The sequence below is a fragment of the Symsagittifera roscoffensis genome, chromosome 5, assembly GCF_963678635.1.
Source record: "Symsagittifera roscoffensis chromosome 5, txSymRosc1.1, whole genome shotgun sequence".
Classification (NCBI taxonomy): domain Eukaryota; kingdom Metazoa; phylum Xenacoelomorpha; order Acoela; family Convolutidae; genus Symsagittifera; species Symsagittifera roscoffensis.
Genome location: NC_087066.1, coordinates 30,413,355 through 30,438,007, shown reverse-complemented (window position 1 = coordinate 30,438,007; position 24,653 = coordinate 30,413,355). Strand labels below are relative to the sequence as shown.

Below are 24,653 nucleotides of genomic sequence, written 5' to 3'. Positions count from 1 at the left end.
CGCGAATTATATCGCGCGTTAATTGTCTCAAACTGGTCAAAATGGCAATCTTTAAACCATCATAACTTGACGAAAAATGATCACAGGAAAAAAAAATCTTTTCAAATATAAGCTCAGGACAACAATAGCTTTCGAATGATATAAAAAAATTCCGTCAAAAATGGCTAGTTAAAAAGTCGAAATTTGTCTGAAGAAAAAAAAACCCACCCCGAGCACAAATATTTCGTTACTTTCGTATCGAAAGTCGGAACAACAAGGCTGCTCGTATCAGGGTGAAGCCCTGAATGTTCCAACTGCCTTTTAAGGTCTATGGAGCAGTAACAACAGTTTAAATGTAATAAAATGAAACAAATTTAAAAAAACTAATTTGAGTTTTTTTGTAAAAACATTCCCCACACGCTATATTAAGTGCAAAGTGAGAGATTCTTCTCGTTTTCACAAATAAATTCTGGCATATAAACTTCCTTGAATCAATTTGAAACAATTTTTATTTAAACATATCGCAAGTTAAATGTCCCAAATTGGCCAAAATGGCAATTTCTAAACCCCATAACTTAAGGAAAAATAATCACAGGTAAATACTTTTTCAAGGTTCGACTCGAAACAGATATAATTTTCGAATGATATAAAAAAGTCCGTCAAAAATGTTAGTTAAAAAGTCGAATTTTGTCTGCAGAAAAAAAAACCACCCTAAGCCTAACTATTCCGTTACTTTCGTTACGAAAGTCGGAACAAAAAGAAATCGATTATATTGCATTGATATATTTCAAATTTTATCGCTTACGCGTTAATAGCGCGAATTATATCGCGCGTTAATTGTCTCAAACTGGTCAAAATGGCAATCTTTAAACCATCATAACTTGACGAAAAATGATCACAGGAAAAAAAAATCTTTTCAAATATAAGCTCAGGACAACAATAGCTTTCGAATGATATAAAAAAATTCCGTCAAAAATGGCTAGTTAAAAAGTCGAAATTTGTCTGAAGAAAAAAAACCCACCCCGAGCACAAATATTTCGTTACTTTCGTATCGAAAGTCGGAACAACAAGGCTGCTCGTATCAGGGTGAAGCCCTGAATGTTCCAACTGCCTTTTAAGGTCTATGGAGCAGTAACAACAGTTTAAATGTAATAAAATGAAACAAATTTAAAAAAACTAATTTGAGTTTTTTTGTAAAAACATTCCCCACACGCTATATTAAGTGCAAAGTGAGAGATTCTTCTCGTTTTCACAAATAAATTCTGGCATATAAACTTCCTTGAATCAATTTGAAACAATTTTTATTTAAACATATCGCAAGTTAAATGTCCCAAATTGGCCAAAATGGTAATTTCTAAACCCCATAACTTAAGGAAAAATAATCACAGGTAAATACTTTTTCAAGGTTCGACTCGAAACAGATATAATTTTCGAATGATATAAAAAAGTCCGTCAAAAATGTTAGTTAAAAAGTCGAATTTTGTCTGCAGAAAAAAAAACCACCCTAAGCCTAACTATTCCGTTACTTTCGTTACGAAAGTCGGAACAAAAAGAAATCGATTATATTGCATTGATATATTTCAAATTTTAAATAAAAATCAATTCATTTAAAATCAAATGAAACGGTTGAGATTTCCACTTTATTTTTGTTTCGTGTCGCGCAAAGTTTAGCAAGAGTTTATGCATTTATCAAATGAATATAGCAGAAATTTTGCAAAGCGAGTGTACGATCTAATCGATTTCTAAACATAAGCTTTCTCGAACTGCGAAACGATTTTTTTTAGCTCTGCACAACTAACATTTGCCCCTTTGCCCCTATGCCCACCCACACTTGAGCCAAACCCCTAACTGAACCAAACCCCCCTCCACCACCTGAACCAGCCCCCACCTGAATCAAACCCCTGTTAGAACCAACACCCCTCCCCATGGTGGGGGGAGGGGTGTAGGGTGTAAAGAAAACTGCTCAAAAATGACCCATTACAATTGGTTTAACATGGAATTCAATGCTTTATTAAATAATAACATTATAATCCATATTTGTTCCGACTTTCGATACGAAAGTAACGGAATATTTGTGCTCGGGGTGGGTTTTTTTTCTTCAGACAAATTTCGACTTTTGAACTAGCCATTTTGACGGAATTTTTTAAAATCATTCGAAAACTATTGTTGTTTTGAGCTTAAATTTGAAAAGATATTTCACCTGTGATCATTTTTCGTAAAGTTATGGGGGTTTATTTGAACAATTTGGGACAATTAACGCGCGATATACTTCGCGCTGCTATTAACGCGTAAGCGGGGATTTAATCCGTCTTAGAAATCGTTCCGAATTGGTTGAACGAAGCTTATTAGCCATAATTGATTTGTTACAAGGAACGAAATCTATCCTTTTGTACTTTATATGGCGTGTGGGAGGATGATTTCATTTCATTTTATTTCATTTAATTTTTATATGTTATTACTGCTCCATAAACCTTAAAAGGCACCTTAATTTTAGAGAAAAAAAATTTCATTTTATTTTATTTCATTTAATTTTTATATGTTATTACTGCTCCATAAACCTTAAAAGGCTTCGCCCTAATACGAGCAGTCTTGTTAATTGATTATAATCATTTATTTTTCATTCTCATAGAGACTCAGAATATAACTCAATTTTAAACATATTTATCCATGGAACTCCAGTGAGGAAATTGTTAATCCAAAACAGGGACTGTTCTCTTAAGTCAGCTCACTATGTCGTGTTAAATTTTAAAATCGAAAACTTTCGGGAGTTGTTTCAGTTGTTAGAAACAATTGAAGAAACTGAAACTTTTTTGATCATTGTAATAATAAAAAATAAAAAAGAATGTCGTGCGAAAAAGATTCGTGCATTGAGTTCAAAAATAGATACTTTCTTCTTTGTTATGCTGCTTTGAAAGTTTCCAATCGTGCAAATCGGGTTAATTAGTGCGAAATAAATCATTCAATTGAAGCGTGAATGGTACTTTATTAGGGCTCAGAAATCATTCTTAATGAAGTGAGGCAAGCTATTTAGTCTAATTGAGACCTTACAAAGCGCAAAACTAAATAACATTTTTTTTGTAAATAGAGGGTAAGTTTCTGAAAACAGAAACAAAAAACTTAGACCGTAGCCTTTTGACTCTACATAACGCTTTGTCGCACAAAATGCAAAGAAAAAGAAAACACAAAATTTTTTTTTTCAAACATTATCTTTTTTTTGTGCAAAATCAATTGCATAAGTATTAAAATATAGTTAGAACCCTCAAACTATTCTGTTATTTTAGCAATTTTAACTGATTCCAATTAGAGATCAAGTCATTGATTATTGTTGCGACTTAAAAAGAGAGTGAGGAAAATATTATCTTGCGGTAGTTTTCTATTCAGACTAATTTCTGAAAGAAAATTACCTGACTGTGGGGATCGATTGTTGAATCTTCGTGACCTCAGCGGGGGTGCGTTTTAAATTTTTTAAATCTGACTCTTCGGGCTTTCAGAAACGATTCAATACAACGTGCTTGTTCAGTGTTTCGAGTGTTTCATGATTTATTAGTGGCAAATTGTCCCACTTCACAAATTTGTTCAGAATTTTGTTGATGCAAACTAATTTGTCGTGTTAACGCCAAGTACGACTCAAGTTTTGACAGTGTGTATCATCAGCCTAAAATTTACAGTTTGTCAATCTTTCATTTAACAAAAACTATTCGAGACTAGTTAAAGTGCAGTTAGAACACTCACTCATGCATGCAGTCATGGTTATCATTTATTATGTTTTGAAATCAAACTATTCGCTAATTTATGTTTCAGTTTGTTCTCAGTTTTGATCAAATTTGAGTTATTGCTCCAATTACTTTCGAGAAAAGTGACGGAAAGCTTGTGCTTGGGGTCTTTTTTCTCCAGACCAATTTCGACTTTTTGCTTAGCCATTTTCGGCGGAGTTCCTAGTACCATCTGTGAACCACTTTTGTTGTGTTGAGCTCATAACTGAAAAATGTTTAAATCAAAATTTTTTTAACTTTTATTTTTTATTGTAATTTATGGGGTTTAAACTTGCCAATTTGGCTAATTTGGGACAATTAACGTGCGATAACTTTGGTGCTCATAACGCTTCACTGGGTAGTTAATCCAGCGTAGAAATTTTTCCAAATTTTGCAGTTACGGGGGTTTCAAAATTGCCAGTTTAGCCAATTCGGGAGAATTAACGGGCGGTTTATTTTGTGCTTTTAACGCGTACGCGGAGTTTTAATCCGTCTTAGAAATCGTTTCAAAAGTAAGTACTTTTCTGTATGTGAAATAAACCACTTGTCTTTTACATACCATAGAGTTGGTTAAGTTTCAATCAAAAAATATATAAAAGATAAATTAAAATTTTTTCTTTTTCTTAAATAGTAAACACTACTGCATAGACCTTCAAAAGGTACCGGTACATTCATGTCCTGATACGATCAATCCTGGTACGTTGCAGTCCTGATACGTTGCAGTCCTGATACGTTGCAGTTCTGATACGTTGCAGTCCTGTGTCTGATAGAGCAGTCCTGTTATAAGTTTATTAGTAAACAATAATTTGAATTAGAACGATACATTAGCAAAATGTACAAATTATACAACTGTTATTTAAAGGACGGTATGTTGCAAAATTTAGAGAAAGCAATAACTCGCAAAGGTTGAAAACTTAAAGTTTTTTGCTTACTGTCGTCTGTGGGGGTGCTACTGGTGCAAAGCCACTTCGCAGTGATAACTGGCTTTAACTTTCGTATAAGGCCCTGCCCTCTGTTCGCAAGCTCGCAACACTTTGGCACGACTGCGGAGGTGAGTATATTGCGGAGGTGAGTTGTCTCTTAATGTTTTTTATTGCGAGTTGTCATGTTTACGCTTTTTGGTCTGTTTATTATTTTGTTCTATGCAAAATATATCACCTTGTTCTTTAAATAGCGGGGTTTTTTAAAATGGTTTTAGAATGGTTTTTAAAAAATCTCCAAAAAAGAATTAATTTTGATTTTTTTTGAAACTCTATCATTCTTTTTGGAAGAAAACACTAGTCTATAGACCTTAAAAAGCTTTCAAAAAATTTATGGCTTCACCCTGACCCTGGATTTTTTCAAACACAGCGTTCGGGACAAATGTTTTACAAAAAAAAACAAAAAAAAATATGTTTGAATAAATTTTCCATTTTTTTAAAAAATTTGATCGTTTTTCAAACCGATCACTACCTCATAGGTGTCAATGGGCAGTCAGAAGATTCAAAGCGTCACCCTGATACGAGCAATCTTGTTCCTTTTGTTAACTGTACTTAATTAATTTTGGTACGGGTCGAAAATCAGTAGTGCCCCGTACCCAGTTAATTTTCTAAAACAGATCTAAAATTCTTTATTTCAGCTCTAAATTTCAGATCTGGACTGGGTTGTGAAATGTTTAAATAACGCATGGATACTTTAAGGATGGGCTATTTCAGATCTGAAATTTTCTTTTTTTCTTTGTATGGTTTGAGTTGCGCACAAAGTCGGAACAAAACTCGCTCGTGGTCAACTGATTTTTTTATAAAGAGTTGGAACTGATTTATTATATTCGTCAAAAAATTCACCAAGCATTCATCGATAAACGCAAAACCAAAGCAAACAAGACAACGAATTTGGAAAAAAATAGACTGAAGGCGCTATGAAAAAAGCTCCACTCAAAAATGAGACCACAAAACGAGCACCTGGACCTGGGTGGTTGTCGATTTTTGGCCGAGAACTTTGATAAAATTCCAAGTTAAAAGTATAGAAAATTCAAATGAGCACCAGGACCTGGGGTAATTGTGGCTATAGTGTGGTGATGTGATGATACCTGGTAGCAGTTGGGAGTGTTCCAGTGGTTGTCGCAGGTGGAGAATCCCAGGGGGACCATGAAGGAAGTGAAGAAGTAGAAGCAGGCCCAGGCCAGAATCACTATGTAGTACGTGTTGCAGTAGAACACTATCAGGGTAGACGCAATCCCTATTCCTGGAACACAAACCAGTACAATCAAACTTTTTTTAAGATTTGAAATTAAACAAAATGAAGACGATTGAGATTTGATTGCAAAATAAAACGTGAAATAATCGACCAAACACAGAAACAAACCTATGGGACTCAAGTTCGGTCGGGAAATATTAGAGAGATAGCTTTTGGAGACAATGTTTGAAAAGTTATGAAATATTAAAAAAAAATCAAAAGTGAAGCCCTACATTTCAAATAGTTAGAGTTTTATCTGAAGTATTGGAGACTGACTGTGTACCTTTGAACATGGGTAGTATGCTCCAGCACTGGATGGCACTCTGCTGGCTGAACTGGCCCAATGACACTTCGAGGAAGAAGAGGGGAGCACCACTGGCCACCATAAACAGCAGGTAGGGCACCAGAAAAGCACCTTCAACACATACAATTGCAGCACTCAGCCTTTGGGTTTTATTTAAAATTCATACCCACCCGCACTGGATTTTCATGGATATTAATCGATTATAATGGATTTTTAGTGACCAAAATGTTGGACAATGTTATCGATTATGGATGCCAGTTTTAATACGCAAATCCATTTTTAATGGATTATAATCCATTTTTTTCATAATAAAAAAAAATCCATTATAATCAATTTTTCTTCCATTATAAACGATTATTTTGAAATTCTTTTGAGATTGACAAAAAAGTATACCCTAAACATATATTTTTACGGATTTTTGAAAGCACTTCAAATTATTGGAATTCCCTATTAATAGGATCCTCTACACAACTATAGAGCATAATTCAAATCTTGTAACTAGAAAGTTTTGTCCAGATCTTTGTCTGTTTACTACTTGGTCGCCAAACAAAATAAAGTAAGGTAGAGAGGGATGATGATATTTTAAAGTTTTAGTAAGTCTGAAATTTCAAATTTGTTGAATTTTCGAATTTCAGGGAGAGATTTTTCTAAAATTTAGTATACCCGCAGCGAAATTTCTTGGATAAAAACAGATTATATTGAGAAAATCTTGCCATTATTATCAATTATGTGTAAACCATTCAGACACGTCTTTTAACATCAGACCGTCATATAATTGATTGTTCTAGGCAGGGGCGGATCTAGGATTTTCTCGAGGGGGGGCGGATTTTCAAAAAAATTTCGAAAATTTTGAAATTTTGACGACCTTTTTTTTTATTTTAGGTCAGCCAAATTGATTTTCGGAGCTCTCCTAAAGCACTAAAAAGACGCTGTTTTGGTCAAATTCTCTGCGCCGCAGTCAAATTTTTGAAAAAACGCGCCAAAAAAAACGTTTTTGGCACTTTTTGGAAAATTTTCACAAAAAAAATCGCCTTTTTTGGCGCGCGCTCCCCCTCAAAATTAGTATATATTGGCGCCAAAGGCGCCTTTAGAAAAACTTACGGGTCCGTCACCACAAATGGATTTCCTAAAAAGTACGGCTTTTTTTCCTTTTCCCCCCACCTGCAAATTTTTATATTTGAAGTTACAGTTCACTTTGTCCGATTGTCATGAAAATTGCCATGCAGACTAATTAGGCTATGATAAACATATTTGGTCTTCATAATTAACCTTGTAAAACAACTCGTTAGACCATAAAAATCATGTTTGAGTGAGGTGGGGGGGGGAAGGAAAAAGAGCCAAGAGTACCAAAGGGGGGACCCTTTGGGTCGGCATGGGGTCGAATCCCTGAGGAGGGGCGTCCGCCCCCCCCCCCCTAATTCTACCCCTGGTTCTAGGGTTAAATTTGTTGTTGAACATAAAAGTGCCAGACAGACAACGGACATATTATCAGACATTATTAACGGAGAAATTTCGGTGCAGGTAGGTTGACACCCAGAACGCTTTTTTAGTAACGTTTTAGGGTCGGTTGGCTGAAACTACACATCCCAACCCAGATTGACCAAAATTCTTATCATGTATCTTTCTTATATGGAAAAATGCTTATCATACAATTCCATACATTTCCATACATACAATTCCATTGGTGAAAATTGTATAAAAATTGAATGATAATCAATTTTCATATGAGAAAAATGTTTATATATGACTACTATGGTATTAATCGAAATTTCGATTTTTGCATTGAATTTTCATGTTTTGAGCTGTTCTCTAACGAAGAGCTGTTCTCATAAAAAACAATAAACATGTTCAGCGGCAAAGTTTGCGCAGAAAACAGCATTAGAAGTTTTCGTGTCTGTACAAAACAGTCCAATACAAAACAGTCCAATACAAAACAGTCCGGAAAAGTATGAAAATGAACGAAAAAACAGTCCATACAAAACATTCCGAAAAAAAGTCCCAAGTGATAATTGTTTTAACAAGCCAGTAGGCCGAGAATTGTCCTTTGTTCAACAAACATAATGAACAAAATAGTGCCCGCGGCAGTCGCGCCAACGTGTTGCGAGCTTGCCAACAGAGGGCAGGACTTGGTACAAAATTTAGAGCCTGTTATCGCTGCGAAGCGGCGACGTGCGCGCAGCGCGCCCACTGGCGACCTTAAACCGGACTGTTTTGTATTGGACTGTTTTTTTCTTCATTAAATAATTTTTTGGACTATTTTGTATTGGGCTGTTTTGTATGGGACTGTTTTGTGTATGCACCAAAGTTTTGCATCTAAGTTAAAATGATGCATTTCACTGACTATAATCTACCAAATAAAAACAAAGAAATGAGAAATTTTCTATACACAAAACAGTTTTTGTAGTTTTTGGTCATTTAGCGTGAAGAAATTTCTGTGAATTCGGTTACGGACATAAAACTTATCAATTTCGCTTTTTTTTATTTTTCAAAACATCCTTTTTTTGAGCTGAAAAATGATTTTGCGATTTGAAAAATTTTTCTGTAATTTTAAATTTTTACATCAAAATTTGTTGTAGGCATGTGAAAAAAGTTAATTTCACAATTTTCATAAATGAAAATGGTATCAGAAGCAATTTTTCCATAGAAACTGTATATGAAATTGTTTGATACGCATTTTTCAGCTTTAATGTAATGCGGGAAAAAAGTAACAAAATGAGACCCATTGAGTGGTGAGACGTCGAATACTTGAGAGGTAGCACCCCTCTCCTTATTCTCTACTCATTGAGTTCATTGTCATCAAGGTAACTGTGAAATCACTAATTTTGGAGTACCCGCACTTAGTAAAAAAGAAAATAGTCGATTATATTATAATTATAATCGTACTTTTTAGCAAAAATATAATTAATTATAAGCGCCAATTATAGATGTTTGAACGATTTATAATCCATTATAATTATAACATTTTTGAAGACATATTAGTAATTTATAATCAATTATAATTGATTATAATTTTCCCGAAAATATCTTATAATCTAAAATAATAGATTATAATATCTTTTTCTATCAAAATATTATCTCACAGAAAAATCATTTATAATGGATTGTAATTTAGCTATTCTGAATGAAAATTCAAAAAAAATCAAATATAATGTAAGTTTAAGCTATAAGCAGGGGCTGATCTAGGACTTTCTTGGGGGAGGGGGGCGGATTTTCCAAAAATTTAGGAAAAAAAAACGACTATTAATATTTTTTTTTGTTTCGAAAAACAATAATGTTATAATCCATTTTAAATCATTTATAATCAATTCTTTTTGAGACTGACAATAAAAACACATTATAATATATTATTTTCTCTTTTTACTGATTGCGGTTACTGGCCTATGATAGCTTTCACTGGTGAATTTTTTGTTGGTCTTAAGCAAGTATTTCTGTGGTACGCTATAGTATTTACTGGGGTCTTTTACCGGGTTGACTCTAAGGGTTTTTCGATAGGAAGAGGGGAGGATTTTCAATAAATTTTTGAAAAATTTTTCGACCATCTTTTTCTAGGTCAAATAACTTGATTTTCCCAGCGCTCCCACAGCAACATAAAGAGAATATATGAAAGGGCAAAGCTGCCCTTTTTGGGCAATTTTTAGAACTTTTGGCGCGTTTTCCTTCCCTCCCCCCACCTGCAAAGTGAAACTTTGTTCACGTCATCCAAATGCTACTAAAATTGGCATGCGAGCTAACTAGGCCATGACAAATATATTTGGTTTTTTCATGTTTAACCTTGAAAAATCCCTCGTTACATCAAAAAATTGATGCTTATGTGATTTTTTGGGGGGGGGGGGGGGGGGGGTTGAAGAAAAAAACTAACTTTTTGACCAGATAATTGCGGTTTTTTTTGGAGCGCGCTCCCCTTCAAAACAAGTATATACTGGCGCCGATAGCGCCTTCAGGAAAATTGTAGGGTTGTTAACCAAAAATGGATTTCTTTAGAGAATACCAAAGGGGGTCCTTTTGGTTGTTGAGGGGAGCGTCCAATCCTTGAGGAAAGCGCCCAACATCCCCCGCCTTACCCCGCACCCCTAATTCGCCTCTCCCCCAAATCCACCCTCGTCATTTATAATTTTTTTAAATGAAAAAATTGCCAAGGTTTGGGGGAGCGGTGGTGAAGTGGTTACGTCTCCGCCTCTCAATCGAAAGGTCGGATGTTCGAGGCCCACCATGATCCCATCCGTGCTCGTTGCTTGAGGGTGAAGCAACATTACCCAGCCCAGAAAAATAACCAAAAAAATTGCATGTAGTTCTTAAACAGGGGCACAACAGCGGTTCACCGTGATGAGCTGTACAGCTCTTGTGTTAGTCCTTTCCCCCGTGGATAAATGGTCTTAAATGATAAATTCTTAAATGATCGGTTAATTCAAATAAGATAATTAAATAAGAACAATCACAGTACTTCCCCTAACTGTGAAAAAGTTAAACTAAGTAATGTACAAAATAGGTGATCTTTTTCTCCCTCTCCGAACGAGGAAGGAAAAATGAATAAAATCATAACTAACTAGATAGCACAAAGATAGTTTATAAACTGCAAATACAAAGTTTTGCCTTGAACTTTAAAAATCAATGAAATCGCACGTTATGATAAGGGTAGAGAAAAATCGGAAATTCAATGTGAGGTTCCTGGACAGTTAGAGGATTTCTCAGCATAAAATTCCAAAAATCTTGTTTACATACTGACAGTGAAAATTTAAAGTTTCACAATATGAAAATTGTTTAGGCAAAATCCTCCAACGGATTATCTAATTCTCTAAAAGAGGTCTAAAAAAACTTATAAATAGCTTACCATACGAATGGATAATGTCATTGGTTGGAAAATTCAGAATTGAATGAAGTTTGAGGATAAACAGCACGGTCGCAAAGCATAAATGGTTTCCAAATTCGAAAGAGAAAATTGAAATTTTATAAAGCTTTAGTTTTTACTGGCGGGTTTGAAGTTGTTCAAGAATTTTTCGCATTTCCTAAGTAGTTCTGAATCGATGTCCGAATCGTCTGAAGTTTCCACTACTGAGGACAGCAATGAGATAAGTAGCTCATGTGCTTCTTCTTCAGTGAATGTTCTCGGTTCGGACCTTGTTTCCGTCGGAACTTGTGAGATGAAGGGACTTGGCTGTGAAACAGATTGGCTGTTCAGCAGATTGGGCTGTGAAACAGACTTGGCTGTTAAGCAAACTTTGCTTCTACTTTCCCTCTCATTCTCAGAGATGTTATAGCTGGCAGTTTTGTCACTAAAACGGAAGATGTTATCTGCTGGCTTAGTTGCCTGTTCCCCTCGAACATCTACATACAAAATTTTTACCATAAAATTTTGGTGGTCCCACGTTTCGTCTTGGTCTAGAAGGAATTAAGTTATTACGTTCAGGGGACGACTCTCTGCCACTTTGTACACTGGAATTTCATTTGTGGAACGATCTTCCAGCTCCAGTACGACCGGCTCGGTACGTTGTTCTCTGGTGGTTTGAATCGCATCTGGAGTGGTGATGTAAAAGTCAAATGATGAAGGCGATTTCGTCAGACCAGGAAGTTCTAATCCAATTTGAAGGCGGGTATTGGAGGGCCGGTATTCTGCTTATGGGACAATCAGCTGATGTTCCTTGTGAGTTCCAATCTACATATTCAGATTTACTTGGTTATCCGATGGAGTTTTTTCGCATATAATATGACGTTCGTGATTAATTAAGTCATTAATGAACCTTTCCCTCCCTACGTTGCTACATGAAAAACCGCCTACGGTCCCTTCCCAGTCGTTTAAGTCGTCAATGATGTCAAAGAGTAAGTAGAAAGAGTCATCGTCGGCTAAGTAACCTGGTGAAACGTTCTTCCGTTGTTTGTGTTCCGGTTGAAATCTTATTTTCTTTTCAAGTGGGTTTCTGGGTTGTCTCGATTTTTTTGATGATGATTTTGTCGGTGTGAAGTTGTCCGACGGAGTGATGACCCCTTCTTTTCTTGAATTAGCTCACGCTTTTCTTTTCTTTGATCCAACTTCATATAATTGATTAAAATCAGGGATTGTAACACTAACTTTGAACAATTATCCTTAATGGCTATATCGGATTCCCTTAAGATCTTCCCGCTTGCTAGTTTCACCATTGAATGTGTAGAATGCATTGTTTTTCTCCCATAGAGCGATAATAGGGCTCCCCGTTTCTTCGATTTAAACCCTATCGGAAGATGTTACCTTTCCTTAAGGGGTTATAGAGTGGCAGTCTCTGAATTCGTCGCTGAAAAAGTCTTGGTCGGCCAGGGGCTTGGTTCTGAACCATATCCTTTGTCTTTGAGGTTTTGGTTTTTGTTGTCCAATGGAGTGTCCAGGTCTTTGTCTTTTATTCTATCATCCCAAGCAAAATTGTGTGCCTAGTTTCTTGACATAATTGATTTTCCGTTGTCTAAAAATTCACTACTGTTTAGGTTGATCAAAACTTTCTACGGAGTATTTGGTGTTCTGTTGAAACTTTTTTCAAACGAAATGCATTTTAATTTCGCACGTTTATTGCTTTGTGGATTCCAAATGAAATGAGAGGCTGAGTCCGTACGTGAAGGCTTTGGTAGTTTCGAAGAAATTGTTTGTAACTTTGATTTAACGGTATGAAAAAGTTTTTCCACTAAAACGTTGGAACGGTGGTCGGCAAATGTAAAATTTAATTTATTTATGTTATCTGAATCACAAAATGATTCTAATTTTGCTCCAGTAAAGCACGAAACGTGGTCGTCGCGAATTGAAATTGGGATTCCATGAAGATAAATATAATCGGTAAGAAAATCGAGCACTGTTTTAGCTGAAGTATTTAAAGTAATTTTCGCCAAAGGGAAATTGGAGAATCTATCTATACAAAGTAGAAGGTTTTTTTAATGGTCGCACGATCTAATGGACCTGCTATTTCAAATCAATTTCTTTATTTACGAATTTAAGATTGGGGAAGTGAGTATAAAGTTTTTCAGGAATTAGCGGCATAAGATTTTTAACTGCTTTTATACAATCCGAGCAAATTTTTCCATGGAAGTGAGCCTTTCTGTTAATATAAGGCCACCAGAAGTATTCCGAAAAGAATTTCATTCCGAATAGTCAAGCATGGGTTTCACGGAGAAGTTTCATGGCGGCCCATCTCAGGTATAATTTCTTAATCTTATAGAGTAATCCGTTGGCAGTAAAATGTCTTTGTGAAAATGATTGAAATAGCTGCCCAATTTAGTAGTTTGAATATCCCTTTTCTCTTCTAGAACGCCAACCATGGGGTAAAAACTACTATCTTCTTCGGTAAGCCAAACGATTCTTTTGCTACTAAGAAAGTTGTTCAATTCCAAGGGTTTTTCTGACAATTTTAGAAAAACCATTCTTATATTTTACTTGTGAAGACTGGTCTGAAGACATATTCTCCTCAGTAAAGTTTACAACAATACAGGATGATGAAGGAGTAATTACAATTCCACTATTTACAATTACACTATTTAAATAATAAGATTCCGTGGGAGATTTAAGATACATCGAATGTAAAGATAAAAGACATACAAATGAAAAATTTGAGATGGTAAATTTAGAACAGTTAATTGTAGAATAATCAAAGGGAATACAATTATAAGTACAAAATTGGAACGGAAATGATCAAAATTGGAAATTTTCAATCTGGAGCTTACTAGATTTAGAATTGATGCGAAAATTTTGTTACGTAGTATTATGTCAATGGAATTTTACGATTTTTGTCCAACAAATTTAACTGGGACTTTAGTTTATAAAAAAATCTGAATATCCGACGGATTTAGATTTGAAATAATTTCACTGTTTTTTGCCTCGAAAAATTCTTCGTCTTAATTTGAAGGAGCGATTGGTTTTCCAATCGGAACTAAAGAAATCAAATCCGTCAAGCCCATATTTTTGCCCGCTAGGTGTTTTTTTTTCAGAAATTTAAACCACAAGGTTGGTCAATTCATCTTGTTAGCCGGCTCTGATAGGTTTGATTTCCATGGTTACACAATAATACTGACAATCGGCTTTTATGATCTGTTATGATTTCAAATTCCGAGCCGTATAAAAAATCTTTGCAGTGTTGTACAGCACAAACAACGCCGAGGAGTTCGAGTTCAAATAAAAAAGCTAGCAAAGGAAACCAATCTTCAGTGGTTCGTTGGATTTGCGCGAGTGTTGCGCCTACGATGCGTCGGATTTTGTTTTTGTGTTCAGTTTAACATCGAAGCGTGTATTATCGGTTAAGTTAACAATTTCTGTTTCATTTTTCTCGAAAGCTATGGTATGGTCATCTGATCAGGTGAATATCAATTTCTTGTTAAAAAGTGGTCTCAATGGACTTCCCGATGATGCGAGGTTTGGTACGAATTTCATAAATTGATTAGTAGATACGAAAAATGAGCGTAACTTCTTCAAGCTCCGAGGGATTGGTATAGATTTTTTTGCTAAGGTTTTTTCTTCCAGTGGGATTACTCCTTAATTAGATAATTTGAAACCATGGCACTGAATTCCCCGTTTGAGAAATTAGCGTTGCCGCGATTTGACAGCAAAAATATTATTGTCAATTGTAGTTAAAATCTTTTCAACGTTTTTTTTACGTTTTTTAAAACTTCTTGTGGAAGATATTGAAATATCATCGAAGTAAACGACAGTAAAAGGAATATTACCAATAGTTGAGTCCATTGCTCTTTAGAATTTTTTTGATACATCGACAAGTCCGTCTAACACCGTTAAAAACTGATTGGTACCAGTTAAATTTCCTCCAACGATACTGAAATTACATTGTTTACTCGTAAAGTCTTCTAAGTTAAAATGGCTGTATAAGGTCTAAACTCTTAAACCAGAATTCTCGGTCCATTTTTTCTGATAGTTGAGATTCAACTTTATCTACTAGTTCATCTATGTTTGGAATCTGGTATTTCTTTTTGAAAGTTTGCTTGTTTAAAAATTTTGCGTCTAACGCGAAGTATATTGATTTATCTTTCTTGCAGGTTATTACTATTTGGCTGATAAATTTATCTTTGTCGCATGATTCTAGCTTTTTAATGTGTACTTCTAAGATTAGTCTGTCGAGCTCTTTGCTTAGCGCCGAAATGGAAATAGCGGAACCCTACGCTCTTTTAATTGTATTGGTTTCAGCGGTTCGTGAAAATGGGTACTCTTGAGTTAGTTCATTATTCACACAACTCTGTTAACTATTTGATTGAATTTCTTGAAACTATTTTCTGTTCCAATCTTGTATAATCTGACGGAGTTTTTGAATGATTTACTTTCAATGCTTTTAATGCTGTTCTGGTAGTGTGGAAAAAGTTTTTGCACGACTTCTGTTCCGACGTGTGGTGGATTGTCATTTCCAAGGATGTTTCAATCGTGCCCATCGGTTATGAAGAAAGCTGTATCATTGTACGTTCATTGGTTGGATCTTATTGGCACGATGACTTGTCTCACAATCGTTATCGGATCATCCGTGAAGGCGCAGTAGAGGTGTTTCGTAGCTTGGTCGACAGCAATAATTTTGAATTGTGGATCACGTAGTTTAGGTTAGTGAGGTACTTTTTTTTCAAAAAGCTTAGTGGTTTAGCTGAGTCCACCTGTATTCTTAGAAGTACGAAATTTTCCTTTCCAATCCAATGTTAAGTAGTTTCTTCATTTATTTTCCATTATTGTCAAATATCGTCGTCACGTTTAATACCGAATGATCGTCGTTATCACTTTGTCTTTTTTACGACCATGCAAATAATTACACCGCAACAATTCTTATGTACATCGTTTTTTACAGCAGGTTGATACGACAGATTTACATTTTCGGTATCTACAAGTTCCAGATTATATACAGAATATACGTTTTTTCTTCGAGATTTACAATTTTTTGTGATATGTCGTTTTAAATTACAAGATGGACAAATCGCGCTCATCCTCCCGCTGGATATATCGCAGTTCTTTGCCATTTCTGCTAGAGCGCCCCAGAACGGTTCCAAGCTTTCACTGTCTCTCTGGCGTCTACTGAGTAACTTATGGCGTTCGAATGTTACATTGGGTTTTCTAATAAAAACTTGGTTTAAAGATACCAAAGTTCGGCAAAACTTACCCGAAAGACTTTGACATTTGCAAAATTTTTTGAGAAGAATATGAAAATCTCCTATTCTCATTGCCAAGTGCTGGGTATAGCATGAAGTGGATCTTTTTGTCTGCTTCATCCATTCGCACTCCATTGAATTTCTTGGTGTCCAATTTGATTCGGGCGTTTTTGGAATCATTGAATCTGCTTCTTTCTTCTGCATTCTAAGCTAAGCGTTCCATTTTTGCCGTCGTCGATTCGCTTCGAGGTTTTTCCTACAATTGTGAAATCTCCGGTTTCGGAAATTCCAGTGGATTGAATAAGTTATCTATATCGATATTCTCTTTAGCTTTTAATGCCAATTGGAACATATCCCTGCAATCTTCCCATTGGAATGAGGGATCGATAGTATCATGCCATATTCATTTAGAGAAGACTGCGCCATAATAAAATGTACTAAAACTCGAACTAATCTAGCTTAAAATAAAAAAAGATAAAGACTAGAGTTCAATTAAAAATGTGTTAATTACAACTAAGACACAATAACACTGACGCTTGCTCACTCCGAAGGAGGTCAATTGCGATAGTCAATGTCATTTATGACCGGTTAATTAAAATGAGGGCTCTTTTCCAGTCCCCCCTTTGATTTTTTTTGAAATTCAATATGTGAAAGTCTATTTAAAAATATTTTTCAGGTTATAAACTGCATCAAAACGTGTCAGCGTGAACAAGTGAACAAATTTTGACAACATTTTTTACATGCAAAATACCGTGTGAACAATTTTTGAGCCGCCTACTTTGGAATTTTACCCGGGAGGTGGGAAACTGGAAAAGAGCCAAAATGAGATAATTGAGTAAGAACAATCACAACATGCCAATTGAAGAGCGTCCAAAATCCCCGCCTTTCCCCGCCTCCTTAATCTCACCCCTCCCCCAATTCCACCCTGGTCATCTATCTTTTTTCTGAATTAACAGTTTGCCAAGATTTCGAACCCCTAAAAGTTTAGCTATTTTGCTTTTTTACGCTATTTATTTGGCCAACCAATGGTAAAATTTCCTAATGAAAACAAAATATCAGAGCTCAGCAGCATTTACTGAAAAAATTAATATTAAAAAATTAATTTGAAAAAAGTATTTTCGAAACACAAATTCAGCCAAAAACAAATATAGTAGCTTGAATTAACGCAAATACGTACCGCCTCCGTGTTGGAAACATAGATAAGGGAAGCGCCACAAATTGCCCAGTCCAACCGCAAAACCCAGCAGAGTGATCACGAAGTCAAGATGGTTCGACCACGACTGCCGCGAAGTCTTGCTCGGCTCCTCTTCTTCCATAAGTGCCGCCGCCCGGTTGTTCGGCTCAGCTGCCACCTAATAAAAGTTTTAATTGAGGGTACCATTAGGCTTTATTTGTTTGGGTTCTTTTAAACAATTTGTTTAAAATGATGATAGCGTAGTAGGAAACTCTTTCAGCCTCGTCATTATCATCTGCTTCAATAGTTTGAAGAATTTTTTTGTCTTTTACTTGCATAATCAAGAACTCCCCAAACAATTTGATGTCTTGTGGGCCTATAAAAACATGGTGGAGAAAAACTATTGAAAACTGGCTCTTTTGGGCTCTTTTACAACCCCCCCCCCCCGCTACCCCACATTTTAAATTATCTGATTTTTAATTGTCTTATCCAACGTGTTATGATGCCTGAATGCGTGATGTTACGAAGTAAGCTAGAAAAATTGGGGAAAAAAATGGTCACAAAAGTTAGTTTGTTCACAATGCGAAATTTCTTTACTTAATGGCAATGTAAAATTAGTTTTCCATAACTGAAATTCTAATGTGGGGAGGGGGCGGGCGGTCAGTGGAAAATAGTTTTCTAAACCTACCCTTTGAATTTTGTAAAACATAGTTATAATGCAATGAAGCTTGGCATGGTGAACAAACTGTGAACAGATTTGTTCTTCATACCCTACATCGTAACCTCACACGAGCAGCATCAATTTATTGGTGCAAAGAGTGGATTTACAAGGTTAGTCATGAAGCCTGAACATATTTCATAATAATTGGACCATTTGAACAAAATTTTACTTGTTAAGGTTTGCAGGTGTGGAAAAATGAAAAAAGCCCAATTAAATAACCCCGCCCAACACTATGTTTTATAACCTTCTGTTTTTTTTTGTTTATTTGTCTGAAATTCAATTAAAGAAACCTATTTACAAAAATTTAAAGCGTTAGGCGGCAATAAAAAGCTTCAGCGTTAACTTAGGTTAACTTTCAGATTTTTTTCTAATGTGTTTTCTTCATGCAAATAGCCTTATGAACATTTTTAGACAACGTTATGTCGTAATTTTAAGAGTTGGAATTTGGCAACGAGCCATTTGGCCCCTGATGTAAAAAAAACTAGAGTGCTCGAGGGAAGGGAGACCTCATGAAATCATTAAGTTGGGGCATTCTCAGATTGAAACCTTTTCAATAAACCCAAAAGAAGGGGTTTATGAAAGAATATATAAGCAACTTTGACTGCCTCTTAAAAGTAGAAACATAATTTACTACCTCAGCACTCAAGTCATCAGACCGAATAATTGACGTCGTCATCACCTCAGATCCGACGTGTGAGTACGACTGTAGTGGAATTCTGTCTTTATCAGTTCGAGCTCGGATTTCCTTCTCGTTATTTGACTCCATATTTGGAAGGTAAATCCGAATTAATCACCTCTTGATTTACGGCTAATAAGTCATAGTTATCAGTTAGTTATGACTAGTTCGCCTGGTATGAGTTTACCATTGTCAAGAAATTGTGGTTCGATTTGGGGATTAATCTTAATCTCAGAAGAAAGACAGTTTGAACAGTTGAGGACAGTTTAGATTGAAGTAGACTTTTGTGTTGGAATCTTGTTTGCCGGCGAACTTCGCAATTGTTTTCTTAGTTAACGTCGGGTAGTCTATTAAAATTGCACGTGTTTTTTTTCCAAAACGCACAGCACATGTAAAGTTATCAGAATCAGATACAAACGCTGCGAAAAAAGTTAGACATGATTCGATTCACGATAAATGTGCTAGCAATTGGGTTAATACCATCCATGTGAAATTTTTTAGACTCCTCAGAAAAGAATCAGCACTCACTTTTTCATATTTAGATGATTGTTGGAATGTAAGATCAACCAGATCTAAGACAAAATGTTTACTCCCATTAGAACCTCCAAAATTAAAAAGTCGATTTCAGTCAAAGTCATCAAGGCTCATAATTGTTTAGTCGATAATAATTTAATTCTTAAGGACCTCAAATCATTGTCTGAAGTTGGGTTCAAGTCTTTTGTAAAACGTTCTCTAGGTTTTACGTGCGTGAGAATAAAAATATGTTTTCACTTTTTTGACTACCAGTAATTTTTATTTTAGAGCTCTTAATCTGTTCTAGGTAACATAAAAGGATGCTTCCTGAAGGGATGAATAACCCGTAAAGCATTCCTGATGTATATATTTCATATTTTGTGATCATATTTTATTCGGACCTACATCGAACTCGGCTCTTTTTCCTTTTCCCCCCCACCTCACACGACCTTCAATATATTAGTTTAACGAGTGGTTTTACGAGGTTGAGTATAAAGACCAAATATGTTTGTCGTGGCCCTATTAGTCTGTATGTAAATTTTCATTGCAATCGGACAATGTAATCAACAAATTTACATGTAAAAATTTGCAGGTGGGGGGAAAAGGAAAAAGAGCCTCGAACTCAAACTCAATTCAGTTCAAAGTGAGTTTTCAAAACAATCAGGCAAGGAAAACGTAAGCTTCCTTTTGGTGAAAATCACAAGAAGGGAGAAACAGCAAATTAAGAAAAACCAGCCCCCCCCCCCCCACCCCACCTCACATGAGCATCAGTTTTAGGGTGTAGCGAGTGGTTTTACAAGGTTTATTATGAAGTCCAAATATGTTTGTCATGGCCTGCTTGTCAATTTTCATAACAATCGAACAATTTGAACAAAATTTTAACTTGTAAATTTTAGCAGGTGGGGGAAAAGGAAAAAGAGCCCCCAGTTTTATTTGCTCAAAATTGAAAACGGTTTTTGATTTTAATAGCCTCTGATTGCGGACCGAGGGGCTCTTTTTCCTTCCCCCCAACTGCAAAAATTTACTAATGTAAAATTTGTTCACATTGTGTGATTGTTTTTAAAATTGGCATACGGACTAATAAGGCTATGGCAAATTGATGCTTTTGTGAGGTTGGGGGGGGGGGGGGAGAGCCGACCGAGGTGCTCGTCATACTTTTTTGACTTTGAAAACTGAACAGGTGCAGTTTTTCAACTGAAATTCCGTTTTGTGGTCATTTTATACAAAGTAATGAAACTTTTGGTCCTACGATGATACCATTGTTAATCATTCAAAATTTGTAACGGGTGAAAAACTACAGTTCAAAGTAAATCAATGTATCAATTCGAATACTTTTTCGGATAAGCTAAAAAGAAGCGTACATTACAACGATATAAAAAATGAAATGATAGAGTAGCGGAAAGTTATCGACCAATCTTTGTGACGCCAGTTTTTGATAAACTCTACGAAGAAGTTTCATTATCATTTTTATCTAGAAACACAGACAAAAAGCTTTAAATATGATGTTTGAAAATATTTTGGTTTTCAAACAAAAAAAAACCTTCTGTCTACAATGTGGATTTGTTTAATGAAATAAATAATTGAATTTTTTGCGATGGCGATAAACCTGCAATCGTTTTTTTTTGAATCCTGCTAAATTTTTAACGTAAAATCTCGCAATAATTTTTTTTCAAAAAGTGTATAAGTGGGTTTTGCAAAAACGGCTATAGCACTTTCAGAAAACTTCAGTTTGAAAAACCAAAATCTGGCTATGCAGTTGCAAATGACATAAGTCTGAAAGTGAACCAAAAATCTCCAGAATTAATGCAAGTACACGCTAAACAATGCTTGATGACGTCATCGCATGCATGAAAAATATATCATTTCAGAAAATAACTTTTTACTTTTTCAGTTTTGAAAAAGGTATAAACTCAGTTTCTCTTAATAATCACAAACCATTGTTAAAAAGCCAAGTATAAAACTATGATTTATTTGGAGAATGTTTTAGGGTTTTTAGTACACGCTAAAGGAAGCCGTTCACTATAGCTTGTCAAGCATGTAGTACCCTTAAAAAATTAAGCTGCTAAATGAAGTCGTTCACTATAATTTGTTAGGAACGTAGTTACCTTAAAAAAATTATTTAATTGTTCAGATCTTTAACTATTATCCCATATAACATATAGCGTAGTTTTCTTACCAAAGCTACAAATTTTACAATTGAACAGAAAAAATAAGCTGACAAACTGGAAACTCAAGTTCTGTTTTTTAGGTAGAAAATATGACCATATTAAATAATTTTTTGTAAACAAGAGAACACTAAAGGTAATACCCCAGAATCGATTGAACAAAAAAAAGCAAACAATCAGCGGCAAGAGGCTGCTTCAAAAATATATTTCACTCTGAAGATATCAGATTGCTCACATCTCGCAAAAAAATTAAAGAAAAAACTACTTAATGAACAAAAATTACAATGAAAAGCAATGAACCATTGCACACTTCAATTATTTTAACATCAAATTTCTGTAAAAAAAATTTACGAACCTTTTTAAGATATTCGGCCCAAACTATGAGTGATTCGTTGACAACTTTTCTGGAATTTAATTTATTACCACACTGCCCGAGCTCGGCGAGGCAATGAAAGCATTGCGCAAATATGATGTTAAAGACTTTTGATCCTTCCACAAAAAATGTGCCGAAAAGTTTGCAGTACAAGGCATTTGCTTGTGGATTTCGCAACTTTTTGGTAACCGGATTCCACTTAGAAATTATAAACATGTTCAAAAACTCGTTTTTCTATTCCAGGATCCTAAAATTCGCAAAACTATGAAAAATTCGGCCCTGCAATGGCAGCATTTTTCATTGCTGAATTTTAATTTTAATTTGAGATTTTGTTGTAAAAACATCCCCACACACGCCATATAAAGTACAAATTAAAACGCTCGAACTCATAAATCGAAACATAAATCGCAAACCTCGAGCCGGGATGCTTGTTGCAGTTTGCTCTGTTCAGTTCGAATAATTCTGATGAGCCAAAATACTCACACCAGTTTTTCTTGACAATTGACTCCTAAAAACGTGTATAACATCTTTTCTGAATCCAATTCTTAAGATGCTTAAATATGATATCACATTTGATGCACAAAGAGTGTTTCAAGTATTTGATTTTTCTCGGGAAGAATCCACTCTTGGTCATAGTCCCTTCCAACTCCTAGGAGCGCTTGGAGCACTTGCAGAAAAAGCCAGCTACAAAAAAAAAACAAGTTTTCTTGACTTTATTACCATGTCTTCGAGCGACAAATTGATATTGTGACCCCGAATGTTATGAATTAAATGAAATCAGGCGCAACTACAATTACATTCAAAAAATTTGCGTCTGCTAAAAGCTGAAACAACTTGAACTTGCGGCACCAAACTTGTACCGTTTCTCGAGCGTTTTTGAACCAAATGGGCCGATTATCCGTCGAACTAAACACACTGCTAATTGACTGAACTGAGCTGCTTCTTAATCTGGTAAAACCTTGGTATAGTAATAAACTTATATTTTTTAAAATACAGAAAAAATTCAAATCAGGTTTTAATTAAATGAGGAGCAAAATTGATTTATCGATAAACTCAAAATTGCAGACCACACTAGCAAGAAAATGCTCATTTGATATGTAGATTTTGCGTGGTTTCGTTCGTCTCTCAATCCTGTCGATGCGAAATGAAGACACTTGAAATACACCGTCAACATCTCTGCAAAAAAGTCTCGAAATTGTCCGATAGCTGCTTCCAACTCATCTTCGCGCTGTGTGTCGTTGTAGGAGTCATGAATGCGTTTAGTATTGTTGAATAGCTAAATAACGAAGTAGGTGCTTGCAAAAATTGATATTTTTGATTATAAATGAATTTTATGTTACACTTAAAGAAGGGTCAATATTGAAGTAAATTGATATCGGTTTTTAGTTCTTCGTTTTTAATTGTAGAGGTTTGAAAAAAAATTGGACCTTTTCAGATACTCGTCAAGGACAGTTTCTAATATTTTTCGACATGTAAGTTTTTATAGATTTTTTCAAAATATGTTTTGTTTTTGTTCCAATTTTTGCTATTGTTCTAATTTTTCTAATAGGACCGTAACTTTTGGCGCCTCTGCGCACTCTTCATCAATTTGATTTCAAATTTCATAACAAGAATTAAGAGTTAAAATTTTTTACGTTAAAAGTTCCTCTTGAATTGATTTGATACATTTTTTGTTGATTGCAGGTCTCAAAAACTATTGTTAGCTATAAGAAGAAAAATTTTTAGAAATTGTGAGAAAATTGTAAAAATAGATTTTCAACAAATCTTATGAGAAGGTTAAGATCCGGGATTTTTCTGTAGAATGGTCATCCCGCGCGTAACAAACCGGCTCCACTCATCGACCAATCACATTTGGCAGCAACGAAAACAAGCAAGAGGGCAGTTCTCTGCAATGCGTTTTAATTTTCAAATTTCATGGATGGACTCGTGATACACTTGATACAAAAATGATAATGCATTCTGAAAATTGGTTTTTGTAAGACCTTGAACTGATTTTACTTGCTTTTATGTGCTGTTTTGTTCAATAAACAGCACATAAAAGCGAACAAAATCAGTTCAAGGTCTTAGAAAAACCAATTTTCAGAATTCAATATTAGATTTATATCTATTTTGGAAAAAAGTGTTTTGAACTTTCAGATTATAATGCATGGATGCTACTACGACGCAGAGTGCTGCCTCAAAAGTTTTGAATGGAGAGATATAGAGACTGCTGTGATATAGAGACTCTGTGGTTTTGGCTTGGGCGCCTATAAAGAGAAAATTCTCTTCGAGGAATCCTGAAAACTTTTCAAAAAAATAAGATTTTGTCATTAAGGAATATTGATTCAAAAGCGTATCGTATTGTGCCTACTAAAGGTGATTTCCGTTATGGTATTATGCTTTCTGTGATTATAGAATTCAATAATTATGTAGAAGCTGTCTCGAATATTATTGTGGGAAATAAAATTGAAAAACAAAATCAATCAAAAATGCTTCATTTTATGGAGCAGTTGCCACCAAATAAAGATGCTTTAAGAAAGTACACCGATGCGCTGAACTTGAATGCTTCTACCAAAAAAGTACGAAGTCAGTGCTATGCTATGACCCAAAAATGCTAAAAAAACAGATGCTATTCACTGTAAAAAAAACCGATGTTACACGTTCCCAGCAGTAGCATGTCTTCCGGAAAACATAAATAATTCTCAAGAAATTGTTCGTCAACG

At 35.2% G+C, this 24,653-nt stretch overlaps 1 protein-coding gene across 1 annotated transcript in view; it reads right to left on the bottom strand.

Annotated features, from left to right (window-relative positions):
- LOC134845910 (sodium- and chloride-dependent GABA transporter 1-like) overlaps nt 1-19,152 on the bottom strand; it is a 30,542-nt gene extending 11,390 nt beyond the window's left edge. Inside the window, exons 1-4 of the mRNA XM_063863038.1 lie at nt 18,859-19,152; nt 17,507-17,681; nt 6,229-6,360; nt 5,800-5,954 (exon numbers count right to left, since the gene is read on the bottom strand). Of these exons, the coding sequence (XP_063719108.1) occupies nt 5,800-5,954; nt 6,229-6,360; nt 17,507-17,681; nt 18,859-18,990 (594 nt within the window). The 5' untranslated portion in view covers nt 18,991-19,152. The remainder of the gene's footprint in view (nt 1-5,799; nt 5,955-6,228; nt 6,361-17,506; nt 17,682-18,858) is intronic.
- Nucleotides 19,153-24,653: the final 5,501 nt, after the last annotated feature.